Genomic DNA, 17,693 nt, shown 5'->3' on the forward strand with positions numbered 1-17,693 from the left:
CACAGTGCTCCAATGCATGGTGGGAAATTTTAAATAGCCTGCTGACCAGCATAGAGTACCCAAAACAGGTGATAGTTGGCCCTGCTCAATCCCTAACTGTTCAAGGTTGCTGAGGGTAGTGTAAAAAAAACCAAAAAGCCAAGTCTGCATTGTTGCTGACAGGATTATTAAAGTACATGTTGACTTTAAAAAAGCAAAGTTGAAGACATATTAAAATAAAAGTGAATTCCATAAAAACTGTTAAAATCTTGGTTTGACTATAATATTAATTAAAAACTTAAAATTGTATGAATTTTAAAAATAGAGTAAGGCCATCCATTCCACCTCTGGTGGCTGCCATCACATCTAAAAGGTTTAATAGTGACATTTTTTTCCAGTTATAAAGTCATTTTTTTAAAAGAAAAAATTCTGTACTTGTCTACTCAAAATTAAGCACCATTGATTGTATTGGGATAAAGTCTGGACGAGGAGACATAGGATTGTAACCTTAAATTAAGTTTTCAGTTTAAGCCATTTTATTATAAAAGAGACACAATATTTTTTAATCCATTTTAAGAGCAATTATTTCATTTTTACTCATGTAAGAGGGCTTAGATTCAGCAGGATCTTTTCTATTTTTCCACTTCCCTCAAAGATATAGCCCAGAACAGCCAGAAATGCTTTTGCATTAGCATATTATTGTCAAAAAGTTGAAACAAAGCCCAAAGGAATTTTCAGATCTGAATCTATAAAATGCATCCGCATCTTTAAAGGCTTTACATCATTATATGGCATTTTTTGTTTTAAAAGCTTTAAATGGTATTGCTGAAATGACCAAACAACTACTCTGTTGTTAAAAGTAGGTTTAAGAGGAGTCTAGATTAGGCTGGGTGCATATGAATATAACCACAATGCACTGTATGTATATGTTCTGAAAAAATAGGAAAACATTGGTTCAGACTCCAAGATAGCATACCTGGATTTAAACTAGAAAATACCACACAGAATGAAGCTGTTGATTCCAAGAACAGTCTAGAAGCATCCATGTCACAACATAAATAACTTGCAGAGTTAAATCTGATTAGTAGTTACCAAGTCTTAAGGTACGTAAATAACTAGGTTTAAAAGATTGACCTGCATCCATATAAATATCTTGCACTCACTGTAGGTGTTGACTTGTAAAGGCAACTTGAAGAAGAGCTAAGAGAACATGATTTCCACTTGTTGAGGTTCTTTTAAATTAACTATATGTTGCTTTGAACGGCAGCTCCCTGAGATGGATAGCTAACTTGAACTGTAGTGCAATCTACCTCTCACTGAAGTCCATGAGAAAACTGTCTCTGGTTTTAAAAGGGCTCAGTTCAATATACAGTGGGCACAGTGCCCATGCATAGCAGGGCATAATAGAGCTCTGAGTTCATACCCTCTTGAGTGAGGGGATGGCCTGGAAGCAAAGCAGGTCTGGATGTGGTTACTGAATGGATGGCAGAGATCCTAAGAACCCCTTGTATGACATTTGTGTTCCAGGATATAAATGTACAAAATAAGTATGGGCCTGTCCCTGTGCACCACAGGGGGAGAGTGGGGAATACAGGCCTGTCATCCCTGTAGTGAACTAGATCAAGCCTACCCCCCACCCCTCCAAAAAAGATAATGTCAAGAATCGCTTCATATACAGTTTGTGTGTTGCAAAATAGATGTTAGCATTAAATTCTAGTAGAGGCACAACATAAAAACCAGTGAAGTCCATCTTAGTCAATATATTTGCTTATTTATTTTAGAATATACTCTACATCTGAATAAAAAAAGTTTTAAATAAATCTTCAATGCATGTAGAACAATGAGACCCTTTTATCTTTCCATTGAAATAGGGGTGCACATTAGTTAACTGGTTCCATCCTCTGCAACTGAGTATAAATAGTTCTTAAGTAGCACAATTGCAGCCTCATACAGACCAGTTCAATGTAATGTGGAAAGGTAAGTAACTTTACTTAAAGGAGAACAATAACTGTTCACCTCGCTTGTAAAAAAAAAAGTTTAATTAATAGTAATGAATGTACATCCTTGTGCGTTGGTAAAAAATAAGACACCTGCAGATCTAGGAGCATGCAAAGAGAATTCTTAAGACTTTATATACATATATATTAACGTTACAAAAGTAGTGCAAACATGAAAGAAGTGATGCAATCGCCACTACTATTGCCGCCACCACACATGTGCGTGCACACACAGTTTTCCAGTGATTACAAACACACTCTTTCAGTAACTGGCCTGGGCCATTGTACATCATTCCGAGTCCTCAGAATCTGGAAATATTATACTTGACTACCTGGTTATGCCTGCTACACCAGGCAGAGATTCATCACCCCGCCTCCATGGATGTTCAGCGTTGCCAACAGTAAAACCCCACTAGGATATGCCTAGCAAGAAAGCCAGTCCCTTCCACCCTCACGTTCTTCTCCCCTAGACACATACAATTTTACATCTGCTGTTATGCTCGCCACTGGCCCCTGAAATGCTCCTTCTCTGCTCCAATTACAAAGCCACATAAGAGCATTTGCTTCTCTCGCACTCAGCACACACAAACACACACACGTTCTTCCCTAGCCCTTTACAAACTCAAACGTCCTCTGACTTTCTCACCCCGGCAGGCAGGCTGGGCGCGTCCTCCCCTCCCTGGCTCAGTGTCCCCAGTTATTGCCTCCGATCTCCTGCTTGTACCGGTTAGTGAGCACGTTGGCCTTGCGCGTCAGTTTGGAAAGCACCGTGTGCAGTCCGCTCAAGTGGTAGTGAAACTGCTTCTCCAGGTCCTCCTCCACCTCCTCGTCCTCGGGGAGCCCTCGGCTAATGTCCACGGCGCCGGGGCCCCCGTTCAGCTTGTCCTTCTTCCGGCTGGCGGCCTCCTCGCTCGCCTGCTGCAGCACGCCCCACTCGATGTCGTTGCGGATGGACTTGAGCAGCACGTAGTGGCTGTACATGTCTCTGCAGGAGCAGTAGGCGCCGCCGTTGGGGGTCAGCGAGGCCTCCCGCTCCCCGCCGCCGCCCGCGTCCAGCTCCTCCAGCAAGAGGGGCACGTCCCGTAGCAGGCTGGGCACCATCACCGTCTGGTCCATGTTGTTGACGGCCCCGATGAAGCGGTTCATGGCGTTGAAGAGCGAGTGCTTTTGGCTGTACGACTCGCAGATCTGCATCATCCTGGCGGCTAGCGGAGGCGCGGCAGGGCAAGGCGGGCTGCTGGGCTGCTGCTGTCGCAGGAGGAAGAGGGCGCCGAGCAAGACTTCGGGGAGCAGGAGCAGCTGCTCGGATGGGATCAAGGCGAGGCCCGAGTTCAAAAAGGCGCCAAACTGATGAAAAGTTGCTGCTTTCCTTTCCCGCCTTTGGTTTCCTTTCTCAGAGAAAAAAAGCGAGCGTGCCGGCTCTTTCTCCCCCTGGCGCAAGGTATCTCTTTGCCAAGGACGAAGCCGTCCTTCCGCCCAGCTTCCCAGTAAGTAGTTGCCGGCTGGAAGCAAGAAAGCCTTTGCTGCAAGGAGTGGCTGCGAAAGAGAACAAAAGATGGCGATTAGGACCAGCCCCGTGCCTTGCCCCAAACCCTCAGCAGCAGCAAGCCTCCCTCCGCTTCCCGCCCAGCTCCAAGCCTTTCTTTATGCCTCAGCCTCTTCTGACCCCAAGCTTGCTTTGTGTTCCGTCCCCCACCTTCTTAACGTTTAGAGCTGCGTTCAAACCCAGATCTTATTCTATCCAGGAGAGAAAATGGGATGTGGGCGAGGAAACCACTTGAATAAGCGTCTCCCTGCCCCCATCCGCCCGCCAGATCCCATCAATGCAAGTACTTCCGCGGCTCTAGATCTCCGTTCTAAAAAACCTCTGAGCTAATGGAAAGTGCTTCTGAGCAGAAGCAAAGAGCCTGAAAAAATGCCGTCTGCCAATAGGCTCCCATCCGGAGAAGCTGGAAACTCGGCATCCTCTTGCCTCGTTTGTTTCCGTTGCAGAGCCCTTTCCCGCCAGACCCACCCCAGCCGCTTGCATACCGACACAGGCGAGCCTGCAAGAGGAAGCCGACCGCGGCTCACTCCGGGTTTCCTCCCGCCTAAAGAGAACTGCCTTCCAGTCCCCCCAGGCACCCAGTGAAAAGAAAAAAGACTGAGCTGGATTGAGGAAGCTCGGCTCGTCAGCCGTGGCCGAGCCCCCTTCCCTTCCCCGCCCCGTCGACCTGACCCAGCCCCAGAAACAAGGCACCCAAGGCCGCACAGCTGTTCGCCTGCAAGCCGGCAAATGAACAAAGCCAAGCCGAGGTGCGTAGAGCAGCGCGCCGCCGCCTCCCCACTCACTCACTCACTCACCGCGCTCGGAGCGGCGACTCACACTGGCTGCGCCTGGCCGGCTCTGTGAGCGTCCCAGTGTCTCGCTTCTAGCTCTGCTCCCATGCTCTGAGCCAGTCGTATTTATAGCGTGTATGTTAAAACAAGGTGTTTCCAAGGGCCACCCCCTTGCAGTGAAGCGGGGCGGAGGAGGCGTCTCAGTCCGAGTGACCACATGTAACACCGGGGACGAGGCGGCGGCGGCGGCGGCTCCGCCTCTCTCCCGGCGGCACCCAGGAGGGAGGGAGGGAGGGAGCTGCGCGTACCCGGCGACTGCTAGTGGCAGCCGGGGGAAGGGAAATGGTCGAGCATAGCCCCACACCCCACGAGGAGACCAAAGGAAAAGAAGGCAGCTCCGAGAGGCCCAGCTCGTATCTGGGGCGAAGAGGGCTCCTCCGCCAGTAGTGGAGAAGCGGTGCTAGGCATTGGCGCCGATTTGGGGCGAGATCAGGCTCGAAGTCAGCGACAGAGTGATCTCAACCGAAATCAATCACATGATGCGGGGCGCACACACTATTTGAACGGCAATGCCCATCAACTGGCGGGGCAGCCCCCTCAAATATTTTATTGGGGAGGCCAAAGGGATCTCACGCCCTAGGAATTGGCTCCTATGATGAAGCAGTAGAGTGGGTGGGGGCAGGAGTGACAGGGTAGTACAGTGGTACCTCTGGTTACGTACTTAATTCGTTCTGGAGGTCCGTTCTTAACCTGAAACTGTTCTTAACCTGAAGCCCCACTTCAGCTAATGGGGCCTCCTGCTGCTGCCGTGCCGCCACCGTGCGATTTCTGTTCTCATCCTGAAGCAAAGTTCTTAACCCGAGGTACTATTTCTGGGTTAGCGGAGTCTGTAACCTAAAGCGTATGTAACCCGGGGTAGCACTGTACTTCTTTTGCCTCAAGTGGTGAAATAGGAAGTGCCCCGCCACATATCCACCCCTGGCACAGAAGCATGCCACCAACTCTATGGGGGGCATATGTGAGGACAGGGCTGAGTGCCCCCCAATCTTGAGGGGCCAGGCCGTGGCAGCAGCAAATCTCATTTGGCTTCCCTGTGGTGGCAGAGGGCCCCACCAGGCCTCCATGCAGTGGCAGAGGGGAGAAGTTGGCAAAACAAAGCAGGGGTGGCTTTTACGGGTTTCATCCTGTCCTCTTAGGTCTCTGCTTCCTCTTAAGGCAGTATCCTGGCTGGTGCTGGCATGAAAGTAAAAGGTAGCTGGTGGATTAGGAAAGTCGTATCAGTACCAGATTAAACCCTGTGGAGGCCCCTAGGCAGGATAAAATTGAACTAAGAAAGTTTGATTGTAATGTTATTTTAAGATCATATCAATATTATTTTGTTCCGTTGTCATGGGGTGTGGGGCCCATAGGCCAGTGCCTACTTTGCCCATTTGGTAATCCAGCACTGATTCATATGCGCACTCTCAACCCGGTCAGCTGTAGCCTCAGGTGGTGAATGCCCCCAAGATGCACCCCCTGCCTACTTCTTCCAAGATGTTGCATTATTTTGAGTGAGAACTCATCTCAAATGAGTGCTGATGGTGGTGGTGCTTCTCTGCCAGGAGTGGGTATGTGGCAGGGTGTACTGTGTGGGTGGCGGTGGCAGCAGCAGGTATGGCGGCACTGGTGGTGGTGGCAGCAACAGCAGTAGCGGGGCGGCACTTCCTTTTTCACCACTTGAGGCACCATGCCTAGCACTCCTGCACCACCTACTCTGCTGCTGTGACCGGCTGTGTCCCCCAGTGATGGAGAAGTGGTGCCAGAAATCAGCACCAGTTTTGGGGGAGATCACCCTGATTTCTGGCATTTTCTCGCCTGAAATTGGCACTGATGCTGGCAGCAGTACTCCACCTCATAGCTGGGTCTGCCCTGGTGGAGCATGCCATCAAGCCCAGCAGAGTGACGATGACTTTGGAGTAGTGAGAGGCCATTACTGCACCAGACTGAGCCCCAAACACCTCTCATTTCAGACGTAAAGATGTCCCTTAATCCCAGACAAAAGGCCAGCTTGCTGTTCCTACACAATTTCCTATCACAGAAAAGGAGTCTCCAGAAACAGAATTCAGTTTATTTTTCTTTCCTGGGATCAATCCAGATAAGAGGCAGGGAAATGCTGAGCAGTCAGTGGGCGGTTTTGTTTGTTTGTTTTGTTTCATTCTTAATGGAAATGTGGAGACAGCTCTGAGGAGCCACTTAACCCTTTCTTGGCTGGAGCAATGGGGGGGGGGCAGCCGACTGGGGACCTCGCTAGGGACCAACTGCTTTTTTTGTTTGAGTTTCTAACTTTAGTCTTACAAGACTCTCTCTCCCCCCACCCCAGTCTCAGGAAAGCTCTGACCCTTTCCCACTGAGCCATTTGCTGTATCAAAATAATCCCCAGCTGCTTCCATCTCCCAGAGGAAAGATTTGGGGTGAAAGAGTACAAAATGCACCAACATTGACTTTTCATCCTCACCTTACCCCAGACAAGAAAATATGAAAGAAGTCTCTGGTTGCTTCCAGGCAGGGCTTTGTTTATTTCATCTCTTATCTGTTCTTCACAGTAAGGTCATAGGGTGGCTTACAATAGAAAAAACAAGTTAAGTGCAAATTCCACTATATTCTTATAGTCCAGGGATGAGGAATGGGAGCCCCCACCCTTGTTTTTGGAGTTAGCATAACTAATAGCCTGGGGTGATGGGAGTTGTAGTCCAGCAGCATCTGAAGGGCCACAACTTCCCCATCCCATTTTTGTTTCTTGCAGGTCCAGCAGCTTTAAATACCCCCCCCCCCCATCAACCCTGATATAGACCTATGCAGATTGTAGGGAGCAGAGAATTTTTATTAAACACAGACTACTCAGGTTTTCCATGGCAAGAAATATCGGTTGCAGTCAGTTAGCAGACCGTAGGGGTGTGGAGAGAGATGTACATTTTCTCATACATCCATATTTACTTGGAAGCAAGCCCCACTTAGTTCAGTGGGACTTAATACTCTTTGGGAAACGTGCATGAATGCAAAGTTACTTCTCGAGCCCAGATAGAAGAAACGATACAATACAAACACCCCGGGGTTGTTGTTGTTTTTGGGTCGTCATTCTTCTCCCTATAAAAGGAAGGTTTGTAACGTCCCCACCCCAATCTGGAAAAAAATGGCGAGCAAATTTCGTCCGATCCCTTTCTCACCCACGGGTGGGGGTTGAAATTGTGCTTTTAGTTTCTATTTGTATCTTATTGGCAGCCTAACTTGGCTTCTTATTTCACATTTGGCAGGGCTGCCAAGTACATCTGCCTCGACTTTCTACGACGGGAAGATCCCGGCAAGCCTGAATCATGTACAACTGGGCGTGCACTCGGTAGTTTTCCACGCCTCGGCTGCGTGAACACCACCCTCGGCCAAACTGGACACGCAGGTCCCGCGTGCTCCCCAGCGCAGCAGCAAAAACGAGCTGCACACACGCGGCGCGCCGTCTGGAAGCCCCGTCGGAAGGACAAAAAAGGAGACGGGAGCAGTACGAAGCTGACACGGATCTGCGCGCGACACCGCGAGGGGTAAAGGAGGACACTCGAGCACGAGCGCGCGCGCGGCCTCCCGGAGCCGACTCCCGCTCAAGTCCGAGAGCTAGCGGCCTGCCGGGATCACCCCACAGCCTCACCTCCAGCCTCAGCCAATCGGCTCTCGTCCTGCCTGTCATACTCCGTCCTCATATGCTAATAAGCAAGGCTCGGCGAGGCCCAATCAGAAACAACGCTCGCATTCTCTTTCTGCTCCAGCGCCCGTGGCAACAAAGGAGTGGCAGCTGAAAGAGCAGCATGAGGGTCTCGTGGCGGGGAGGAGAAGGGAATGGTAGCTGAGTGTGTTGCCCTGGCAACCTATAAACCACAATAAGCCAAGGCACCGGGACATAATGGGCCCTTATTTCCCGCACACTCTTACCGCGCTTCCTCTGTAAGAAAGGAACGGGAATAAACCTCTTATATTACTTACAGCCTCCTAGACTCATTTTATCATTATACACCCTCACATAAATCAATACCCACAAAAATACAGCTGGCATAAATGCTGGCTTACGTTATCTAAAGCAGAGTCAGTGCATCTGCAAATGTAAACGATTATGGTGGGAACAGTTGCTGTAGGCGTAAATTATCCGATGGGAAGTTCTCCTGTGCAAGCCCCATTGAAATAAATGGGAACTGCTGGTATATGTTCGTGCATTGTGTATTCATTTGTTATAAGTCCCTTCCAGGGCTGATTTTATTAGTTCGTTCATAGGCATTTATAACTTGGCCTTCACCATGGAATCCCAATGTGGGTTACACACAGCCCAATACAATTAAACCATGTAATGCATATATATTAAATTGTATTACCATTACTAGTGCTGTTATTTCATTATAACAGGGCTTGAGTAAAGAAACTTCCCAGTGCGGTATGCCCTTTTATTTGTGCCCATTTTCTTCCAGGAGGGGGGTATTGTAGATTTTGTGTAGTAAGTCTAATAGAAAAAATAATAAACTGGAAAAAGCAGGGAAAGAATTCAATGGTAAATCACAAGAGAATTCAGTTGGAATTGTGCAATGACACACAGTTGAGAGTAAACAATACATCTTTAGCAGCAAATTGCCAGAAGTTGTAAGAAATCTTTCAACACATGAAAAATGTTAGGTCATACTACTGACACAGAAGAGGGAACATCCAGTGGCATAGCGTGGGTTGTCAGCACCCGGGGCAAGGCAAGTAATTTGCACCCCCTAACCCGTGGATTTGCGCCCCCTAACCCTAACCCCGAGATGTTGCGCCCGGTGCGGCCGGCCCCCACCCTGCACCCCCCACGCTACGCCACTGGGAACATCATATTCTGGCTGTGTTTTCTTCTATGTAATGACTGTTTAAGAATTACTATACTAGTATAAATATTTTTTATTTTCTCCCCCTAGCTGCCTACTAGACACCCACCCACCCACCCACACATACCCATGAAGTTTTCTTAACCATATATATATATATATATATATATATATATATAGTTTGCAACAAATGTAGCAAAATAGGTACAGATGTAATATATAGCTTCATTATATGTATGTGATGGTTTATGAAAATCAGCATAGAGGCTTAGAGAGGGAAACAGTCAGGACTTTATTTTGTCTAATTCCGTATATCCTGTTAATTTCTTCCCCTAAGCAGCACATAGCTTAAATCTGCACATCATCAAAAGGGACTTGAATTTGGTTAATTTCCTAATTCTGAAAAAGAACAAAAGTTGCAAACATATGTTTCTGATATGAAAATCAGCACGTACAAAGATTTTGTGGAGGCTCTGATGCCCGCTTGCTGCCCTCCTATAGTTGTGCAAAGAGTAATCTGTGTCCCAGTGTCAACATTCTTTACCATTCATTTATCTTTTAACAGCAGTTCTTTGGGGAAAGCAGTGAGGAAGCTCACGTATTCATTACCAGATGAAGCATGGCATTCCCCAGAGATTGTTTTTAGAGGGAAGACTTTGAAGCGTGATGTTTTGTTAATGACTAAAGCGCAGGTACTGAAGGATATACTGAAGGCCTGTCTGCATAGGAACTTCCTACACAAACACCCCATGAGATATATAGGGTACCATACCTAAGAAATGAGTAGCATCATGCAAGTGTTAACCCCTATGTCAAAAAGAAGAGTGCCCTTTATGGCTCAGGGCACACTCTCTTTTGCAGCCAGCTGACAACACCTGTTTGCAATATCCTAAAAGGAACTAGCCCACACAGCTTCCTTGTGTAGGTTCCTCTTCAGAGGTACTAGAGGTGTGCAGCCAACCCAGAATACTGCACGAGAGGATGGAGGCAATTCCCTGGATCTAAACAGCTCTCAGAGAGAGAGTGTTGTGGCTTCATAGGCCCAGAATGTTCCACTGCAGTGAATACAAAAGGAGCCTCCCTGAGGTAACAAACCCACTAGTCTTAAAATGTGTGAGTTAGACTTGTGGCCTACCTATTGTGGGTCCCAACAGCAGCCAGCTACCACATAAACCTACACAAAGGCATGTATGGGCTACAGGTGGGTCTCAGACCTAAACAAAAAGTTGAATATTGTGCTAAGAAACAGTACTGTATTAGGGGCTGTGATCTGAAGGGATCAGTAGCTTCTCTGCTTTTCAAGTTCACAGCTGCTGACTCTATAATGCTGTTCACACAAGTATTCTGTTATTGTTGAATCAGGTGGGGGGGAGAAAATAGATTAATAAAGAAATAATTTGTAATAAATGAGGAACTGAAATAGAATAGTGTACAGTCTATTAAGCAATGGTCAGGTATCAACCTATTAGCCTTTGATTGCAAATGGACACTTTATAAAAGGCAGGTTATATTATAATTTGTCTCTGGGTAGCTAGAACCTATGTCTTTCCTTATTCTAAACATAATTTGTTAGGAAGAAGCTGCCTATTTTGTCAAATGCTGCCCTGCACTCCCTTTATTTTCCTGACACCCTTTACTCAAATGCCTTGCTCCTTGCCACTTCGAAATTAAAGGTAGTTATAGATATTATAGATATTATAGATAGATAGTTGCCTTGCCACTTCGAAATTAAAGGTAGTTATAGATATTTTTTTTCTTTCCTTTTTAAAAGCTTTCCTACACATACTATGGCAGTGACACCTGTAAGGAAAAAATGAGCCCTCAAGTAAAGAAAACACATTTTTCCCCTGGAAATATGACACAAGGCTCAAAGAAGCCTGAAAAGAAGGGCAAGAAACCCAGATTGATTTTTCCGAATGAGGCCCATCTTCCCTGTTGAGAAGCAGTGGCCATTAAGTGTAACTTTCTTCACTTATCTATATTTTACAGACTTGTAAATCTGCAGAGTGTGAGAAGAACAGAACTATATGTGAACCTCCTTCTTTTCTCTCAGACTTCTATTTCTATTATCTATGTAGGAGCCTCCAAAAGTAGCATTTTGTTCAGTTCACACCCTTCCCTTTTTAAAGGTTTGCAACGTACTCTTAACCCTTCCTCTTTTTGCAAACCACTCACCACTGTTAGCATTATCCTCACTTGACGTTCTTGACCTTTTTCTGTTCTCTAACAGCACATTTCTATACATGTCTACTCAGAAGTAAGTCTTCTTGAGTTTAGCTGGACCTATACCCAGGGAAGTGTATATAGGTTTGCCGCCTAAAACTGTACATTATAGAGTCTTTTTCTTCCACCTTAGGTGCCAGGTGTTGTAGGACTACAACTTCCATCATCTCCTTACCATTGGCAGTGCTGGCTGGAGCTAATGGGAGTTGTAGTCTAACAACATCTTGAGGACATTATGCTGGATACCCCGGCACTAGTACCTTTAAGCTTGCCATATGGTTGCCCACGTTAGGGGTTGCTGATTATGTTTCTTGGTGACTGTTAACAAGATGTATCTACACTGCAGACTTCAACTGGTTTAATAGTCACTGTGTCCATGTGCGTAGCCAGGATTTTTGTTGGGTGATCACGCCTTTTGTGGGGGGGGGCCAGAACCTCAGTTTGCTATGTATTTTTATTGATTTTTATTGATTTAGAGGGGACAGTTGCCCCTCCATCCCCACCCCGGCTATGCCCATGGCTGTCTCTCTTCACAGAACCCTGAGTACTATAGTCTTGTGAGGGCGCTGAAACAGAACGTTCAGGCTCTTGAGCAAGCTACACTTCCAAGCATTCTTTTAGACTTAGAGGATGTTTTGCAAGTTAAACTTGATTAAATTGATACAAGTCATTTTGGGAAGCTCACCATGAATCAGATGAGGCATCAAAGGCCTTTGGAGTGAAATAGGATGCCCTTGCAACAACTTGTCCCTTCCTCCCACTCAGGAACCTTGTGGAAACAGAGACCGGCTGTGTTTCTCTCATGCAATTGATGGGAAGCATCAGACCACTGCAGGGGTGTGTTAAGTTTGTAAAACTGATAAGGCAGTGGGAGGGCCTGGGGAAGGGAATGTGTTAACTCCCCAGCTGCTGGGCTTGTTGCTGCTCAGGAGAAGGGTTCCTCCTCCTTTCCGAGCCTGTGGTGTTCAAGTATAACAGAAACCTCGCCACCCGACCCCACCCCCACCCATCTTCCCTCCCTCCACCCCTTCTTTTTTTCCCTCACCCTAATGTCTCAACAGATGAAACGGATTTGTAAAAATGTTACATGGAAAAAAATATGAAAGACATTACACTTCTGTAAAACAAGAAAATCTTTAATTAAAAAAAATTCAAGTTCCTTGAAATACCATTGACCAAGTCAGGTCTTTGTCCTTTGTCACACAGCCCTTACACTCCCCACCTGGAGGAACAAATTTATGCATTTAAGTTTTTTGTTTTTTTTTTAAATAATATTTATTAGCCATTTAAAGATTACAAAAGAAAAGAAAAAGAATTAAACAATACAATACAATACAATACAAAAACAAAACAAAAACACCACACAACCCAAACCCTAAAACATTAAATCAACCAAACAAAAACAATTAAAAACACATCCAATAATTTCCATATCATAACTTTCATTCACTTGTTTCAGCGACCTCCTCACACCTCCCTTTTTGTATTCCACTTCAATTAGCTGTTTCAGCAATTCCTTTCCCAATAATAATAATAATAATAATAATAATAATAATAATAATAATAATAATAATTTATTTATACCCCGCCCATCTGGCTGGGCCTCCCCAGCCACTCTGGGCGGCTTCCAAAAGAATATTAAAATACTATGATACATCTTCCTCTGTTTTCTGTCCTGTAATTTATCTTAACATATTCTAACCTTATTTTTTTCCCTTTAATACATTTACAATCTGTCTGTACCTAATTCCTTATAACATTTCTGCTAAAGCCATATAACTTCATTCCATCATTTTTCTAACATTCATTAATTTTACAATATTTCTGTAAATAATCTTTAAACTTTTTCCAGTCTTCTTCCACCAACTCTTCTCCCTGGTCTCGGATTCTGCCAGTCATTTCCGCCAGTTCCATATAGTCCATCAACTTCATCTGCCATTCTTCCCGGGTGGGTAAATCTTGTGTCTTCCAATACTTCGCGATGAGTATTCTTGCTGCTGTTGTTGCATACGTAAAGAAAGTTCTGTCCTTCTTTAGCACCAATTGGCCGACCATGCCCAGGAGAAAGGCCTCTGGTTTCTTCAGGAAGGTATATTTAAATACCTTTTTCATTTCATTATAAATCATCTCCCAGAATGTCTTAATCCTTGGGCATGTCCACCAAAGGTGAAAGAATGTACCTTCAATCTCATTACATTTCCAACATTTATTTTCGGGCAAATGGTAAATTTTTGCAAGCTTGACTGGTGTCATGTACCACCTATAAATCATTTTCATTATATTCTCTCTTAAGGCATTACATGCCGTAAATTTCATACCTGTGGCCCATAACTGTTCCCAGTCAGCCATCATAATGTTATGTCCAACATCTTGTGCCCATTTAATCATAGCAGATTTCACGGTTTCATCCTGAGTGTTCCATTTCAACAGCAAGTTATACATTCTTGACAAATTCTTAATTTTGGGATCTAACAATTCTGTTTCCAATTTTGATTTTTCCACCTGGAGGCCAACTTTTTTGTCCAAATTATATGCCTCCATTATTTGGTAATAATGGAGTCAATCTTGCACTTTGTTTTTTAATTTTTCAAAGCTCTGCAGTTTTACTCTGTCTCCATCTTGTTCCAAAATTTTCCAATATTTCGGCCATTTGGCCTCCATATTGAGTTTTTTCTGTGCCTTCGCTTCCATTGGTGACAACCATCTTGGGATTTTATTTTCTAACAAGTCCTTATATCTTATCCAAACATTAAACAGTGCTTTTCTAACAATATGGTTTTTAAACGCTTTATGTGCTTTTACTTTATCATACCACAAATATGCATGCCAACCAAATACATTGTTAAAACCTTCTAAATCCAGCACATCAGTGTTTTCAAGAAGCAGCCATTCTTTCAGCCAGCAAAAAGCAGCTGATTCATAGTAAAGTTTAAGGTCTGGCAGGGCAAATCCACCTCTTTCTTTAGCATCAGTTAATATCTTAAATTTTATTCGAGGCTTCTTGCCCTGCCAGACAAATCTGGAAATATCTCTCTGCCACTGCTTGAAACAATCCATCTTGTCTATAATTTGCAATGTTTGAAACAAGAACAACATCCTTGGCAATACATTCATTTTTATCGCAGCAATTCGACCTAGCAATGATAGCTTCAAATTTGACCATATTTCTAAGTCCTTTTTGACTTCAATCCAACATTTTTCATAATTATCCTTAAACAGGTTCACATTCTTGGCAGTCATGTTAACCCCTATTTCACTTTCTTGACCAATGTTAATCCTGCCTCCTCCTGGAACTTCTCTCTCTCATTCACAGTTAAATTTTTCTCTAAAACCTTAGTTTTCATTTTATTCAACTTGAAGCCTGCTACCTGTCCAAATTCTTGAATCAGTTCCAGTACCCTTTTGGTACTAGATTCTGGCTCCTGTAAAGTCAGTACTAAGTCATCAGCAAATGCTTTCAGTTTGTACTGTTTAGCTCCCACTTGTATACCTTTAACCTCTTGGTCCTTTCTAATCATATTTAACAATACCTCCAGGACCAATATGAAAAGCAATGGAGAGATTGGGCAGCCTTGTCGTGTTCCTTTCTCAATCTTAAACTCTTCTGTCACTACATTGTTCACAATTAGTTTTGCCTTTTGTTCTGAGTAAATTGCACCTATACCATTTTCAAAGCCTTGGCCTACCCCCATCCCCTGTAGGTTCTTCTTCATAAAACTCCATGAGATGTTGTCAAAGGCTTTCTCTGCATCCACAAATATCAAAACTGCCTTGGTACTGATATTCACTTGTAATTTTTCTAGAATATTAATTATATTCTTCATGTTGTCAGACAAATGTCTGCCTGGGAGAAAGCCCGCTTGGTCTTTATGAATTTCTTCTACTAGAACCTTTTTTAATCTTTTAGCCAAAATGTCTGCAAAAATTTTATAATCCACATTAAGCAGCGATATGGGGCGGTAGTTCTTAAGCTGTGTCTTTTCAGTCTCTGTTTTTGGTATAAGTGTAATGTAAGCTTCCTTCCACGACTCTGGTGCCTTTCTCCCTTCCAAAATTTCGTTACAGACTTCCTTCAATGGTTGTATTAACCATTCTTTCAAAGATCTGTAGTATCTTGAAGTCAAACCATCTGGTCCTGGAGATTTACCTAATTGCATATTCTGGATGGCCCCTTCCACCTCCTGATCCGTTATTTTATAGTTCAACATTAACTTATTTTCCTGAGAGATTTTCTGTAGTACATTTATTTTCAAAAATTGATCAATGTCAATTTCTTTCTGCTTCTCCTGTGTATAAAGTTGTTTAAAGTACCTCTGGAAGCACTTCCTGATCTCCACTGGGTTCTGTACATTCTTTCCTTCCACTTAGTATTAAGTTTTTGTCTTTTTTTATTTGCCAAGCCAACAATTTTCCACACTTATTTGCCGATTCAAATGTCTTTTGTCTCATCTGTTTAATCTTCCATTCTATTTCCTGATTCATCATTTTCATATATTGTACTTGGTATAACTTTATCTCTTTCAGGATCTCCTGTGACTTTGGTTTTGCTCTCAGTTTCTTCTCTCCTTCCTTTATTTTCTCCAGGATTTTATCTTTTTTTTTCATTTTGGGTTCTCTTCTTAATTGCATTCTGTTGTATCAAAAATCCTCTCATAACTGCTTTACTTGGGTCCCTGATTACTCTTTTTTCCACCGTAGTATTCATATTTATCTCAAAATAATCTCTCAAGGTTTTTTTTTTTTTGTTTTTTTTTGTCGTACCAACTGGTTACCTTTATTGGTGCTTTGGTTCTAATAAAAACACTAAAAGCATCAGTAGCTATGTTTAACAGAGCCACAGAGCAAGACCAAAAGGGTCTTCATGCATGCACAATTTCATCCCACCCCACCCCCCAATAATCTCTCAAGGTTTTTTGGGCCTTCTTGGTCACATCTTCATTCCTAAATAAAGTATCATTCATCCTCCATCTAAAGGAACCAATTGGCATCAATTTCAATTCCATCTTCACAGCATTATGGTCAGAACAAGTTTTGGGGCAAATCTCCACTTTGCTGGTCTTCGGAGCCAGTCCTCTAGTTACCCATATTTGGTCAATTCTTGTCCATGTCATTTTAGCCTCAGAGAAGAAAGTTCCCTCTCTTTCCAGAGGATTCTTCATTCTCCAGATATCAACTAAATCCATATTTTCAGTCATGTCAAAGAAGGTTTTTGGTAGTCTACCATCTTTGGTAATTACCTGTCTCTGTGCCTTATCCATATTTGTAGACACCACTCCATTCATATCTCCCATCAAAATCATATTGTAATCCATATAGTCCAACAGAGTCTCATGTAACTTCTTAAAAAATTCTGATTTTCCTTCATTTGGTGCATAAGTGCCTACTATCAAGAATTTCTCTCCTTGTGATTGGATTTCAATTGCAACAAATCTTCCTTGGTCATCTTTGAATATAAATTTCGGTGATAGGCTCTCCTTTGCATAAAGAACTACACCTCTTTTTTTAACTTTATCCGATGAAATAAATTCATGGCCCAATCTTTTATTACTCAATATCTTCCTGTGTAGCCTTATCACATGTGTTTCTTGTAGGTAAATCAAGTCCAATTGTTCTTTTTTTCAATAAATGAAAGACTCTCCGTCTTTTTTCCGGGGAGTTCAGTCCATTAACATTCCAACTCAATACTTGTAACGCCATGATATAATTACTCTGATTTTCCTCCAACTGCACCCAATGCTTGCTCTTCTTCTGTTAGTAGTGTTGGTGTCACATTCACTGGGGGGTCCAGTCCAAAGGATAATGTTGCTATATCCACTATTCCTCTATTTGATGATCTTCTGTCCAATGCTCTTTGCTCTAGTCCTCTATCTGGTGATCTTCTATCCCAGTGTTTCCCAACCTTGGGCCTCCAGCTGTTTTTGAACTACAATTCCCATCATCCCTTACCACTGGTCTTGCTAGCTAGGGATGATGGGAGTTGTAGGCCAAAAACATCTGGAGGCCCAAGGTTGGGAAACACTGTTCTATCCGATGCTCTCGGGTCTTTTCCAAGTTCCTTCTGCAGATCTTCTTCGTAATTATACAAGAACTTTACTTTATCTTCTACTGATCTTATTTTTATTTTCCTTCCTTTGAAACTGAAAGATAGACCTTGGGGAAATTCCCACCTGAAGACGATTTTATTCCTTCTCAATAGGGCCACCAAATCTCCATAGTTAGATCTGAGATCCAAAAGATATTTCGGCACATCTTTAAAAATTTCCACTCTTGACTGTTGTACTTCCAAGGTCTTCTGGTAGTGCCAACCCAA

At 43.8% G+C, this 17,693-nt stretch overlaps 2 protein-coding genes and 1 long non-coding RNA gene across 3 annotated transcripts in view; 1 reads left to right on the forward strand and 2 right to left on the reverse strand.

Moving 5' to 3' along the window:
• The window catches only part of LOC309340672 (uncharacterized protein), a gene marked incomplete at its 3' end in the record, with an annotated part of 204,225 nt that overhangs the window by 168,916 nt on the left and 17,616 nt on the right, over window positions 1-17,693 (reverse strand). The gene's annotated exons all lie outside the window — the stretch shown is intronic.
• On the reverse strand, window positions 1,731-4,147 carry MID1IP1 (MID1 interacting protein 1). The gene is made up of 2 exons (XM_081858922.1): window positions 4,008-4,147; window positions 1,731-3,512 (listed from the first exon to the last, which is right to left on the reverse strand). Exon 2 carries the CDS (start codon window positions 3,171-3,173, stop codon window positions 2,661-2,663), a length of 513 nt encoding a protein of 170 aa, XP_081715048.1. The 5' UTR covers window positions 3,174-3,512; window positions 4,008-4,147; the 3' UTR covers window positions 1,731-2,660.
• The window catches only part of LOC309340249, a 59,932-nt gene continuing 52,582 nt past the window's right edge, over window positions 10,344-17,693 (forward strand). The window contains exon 1 of the long non-coding RNA XR_014155871.1: window positions 10,344-10,361. This is a non-coding gene — a long non-coding RNA (uncharacterized lncRNA). The remainder of the gene's footprint in view (window positions 10,362-17,693) is intronic.

Source organism: Podarcis erhardii (assembly GCF_964252035.2).
Source record: "Podarcis erhardii genome assembly, chromosome: 4".
Lineage (NCBI taxonomy): Eukaryota > Metazoa > Chordata > Lepidosauria > Squamata > Lacertidae > Podarcis > Podarcis erhardii.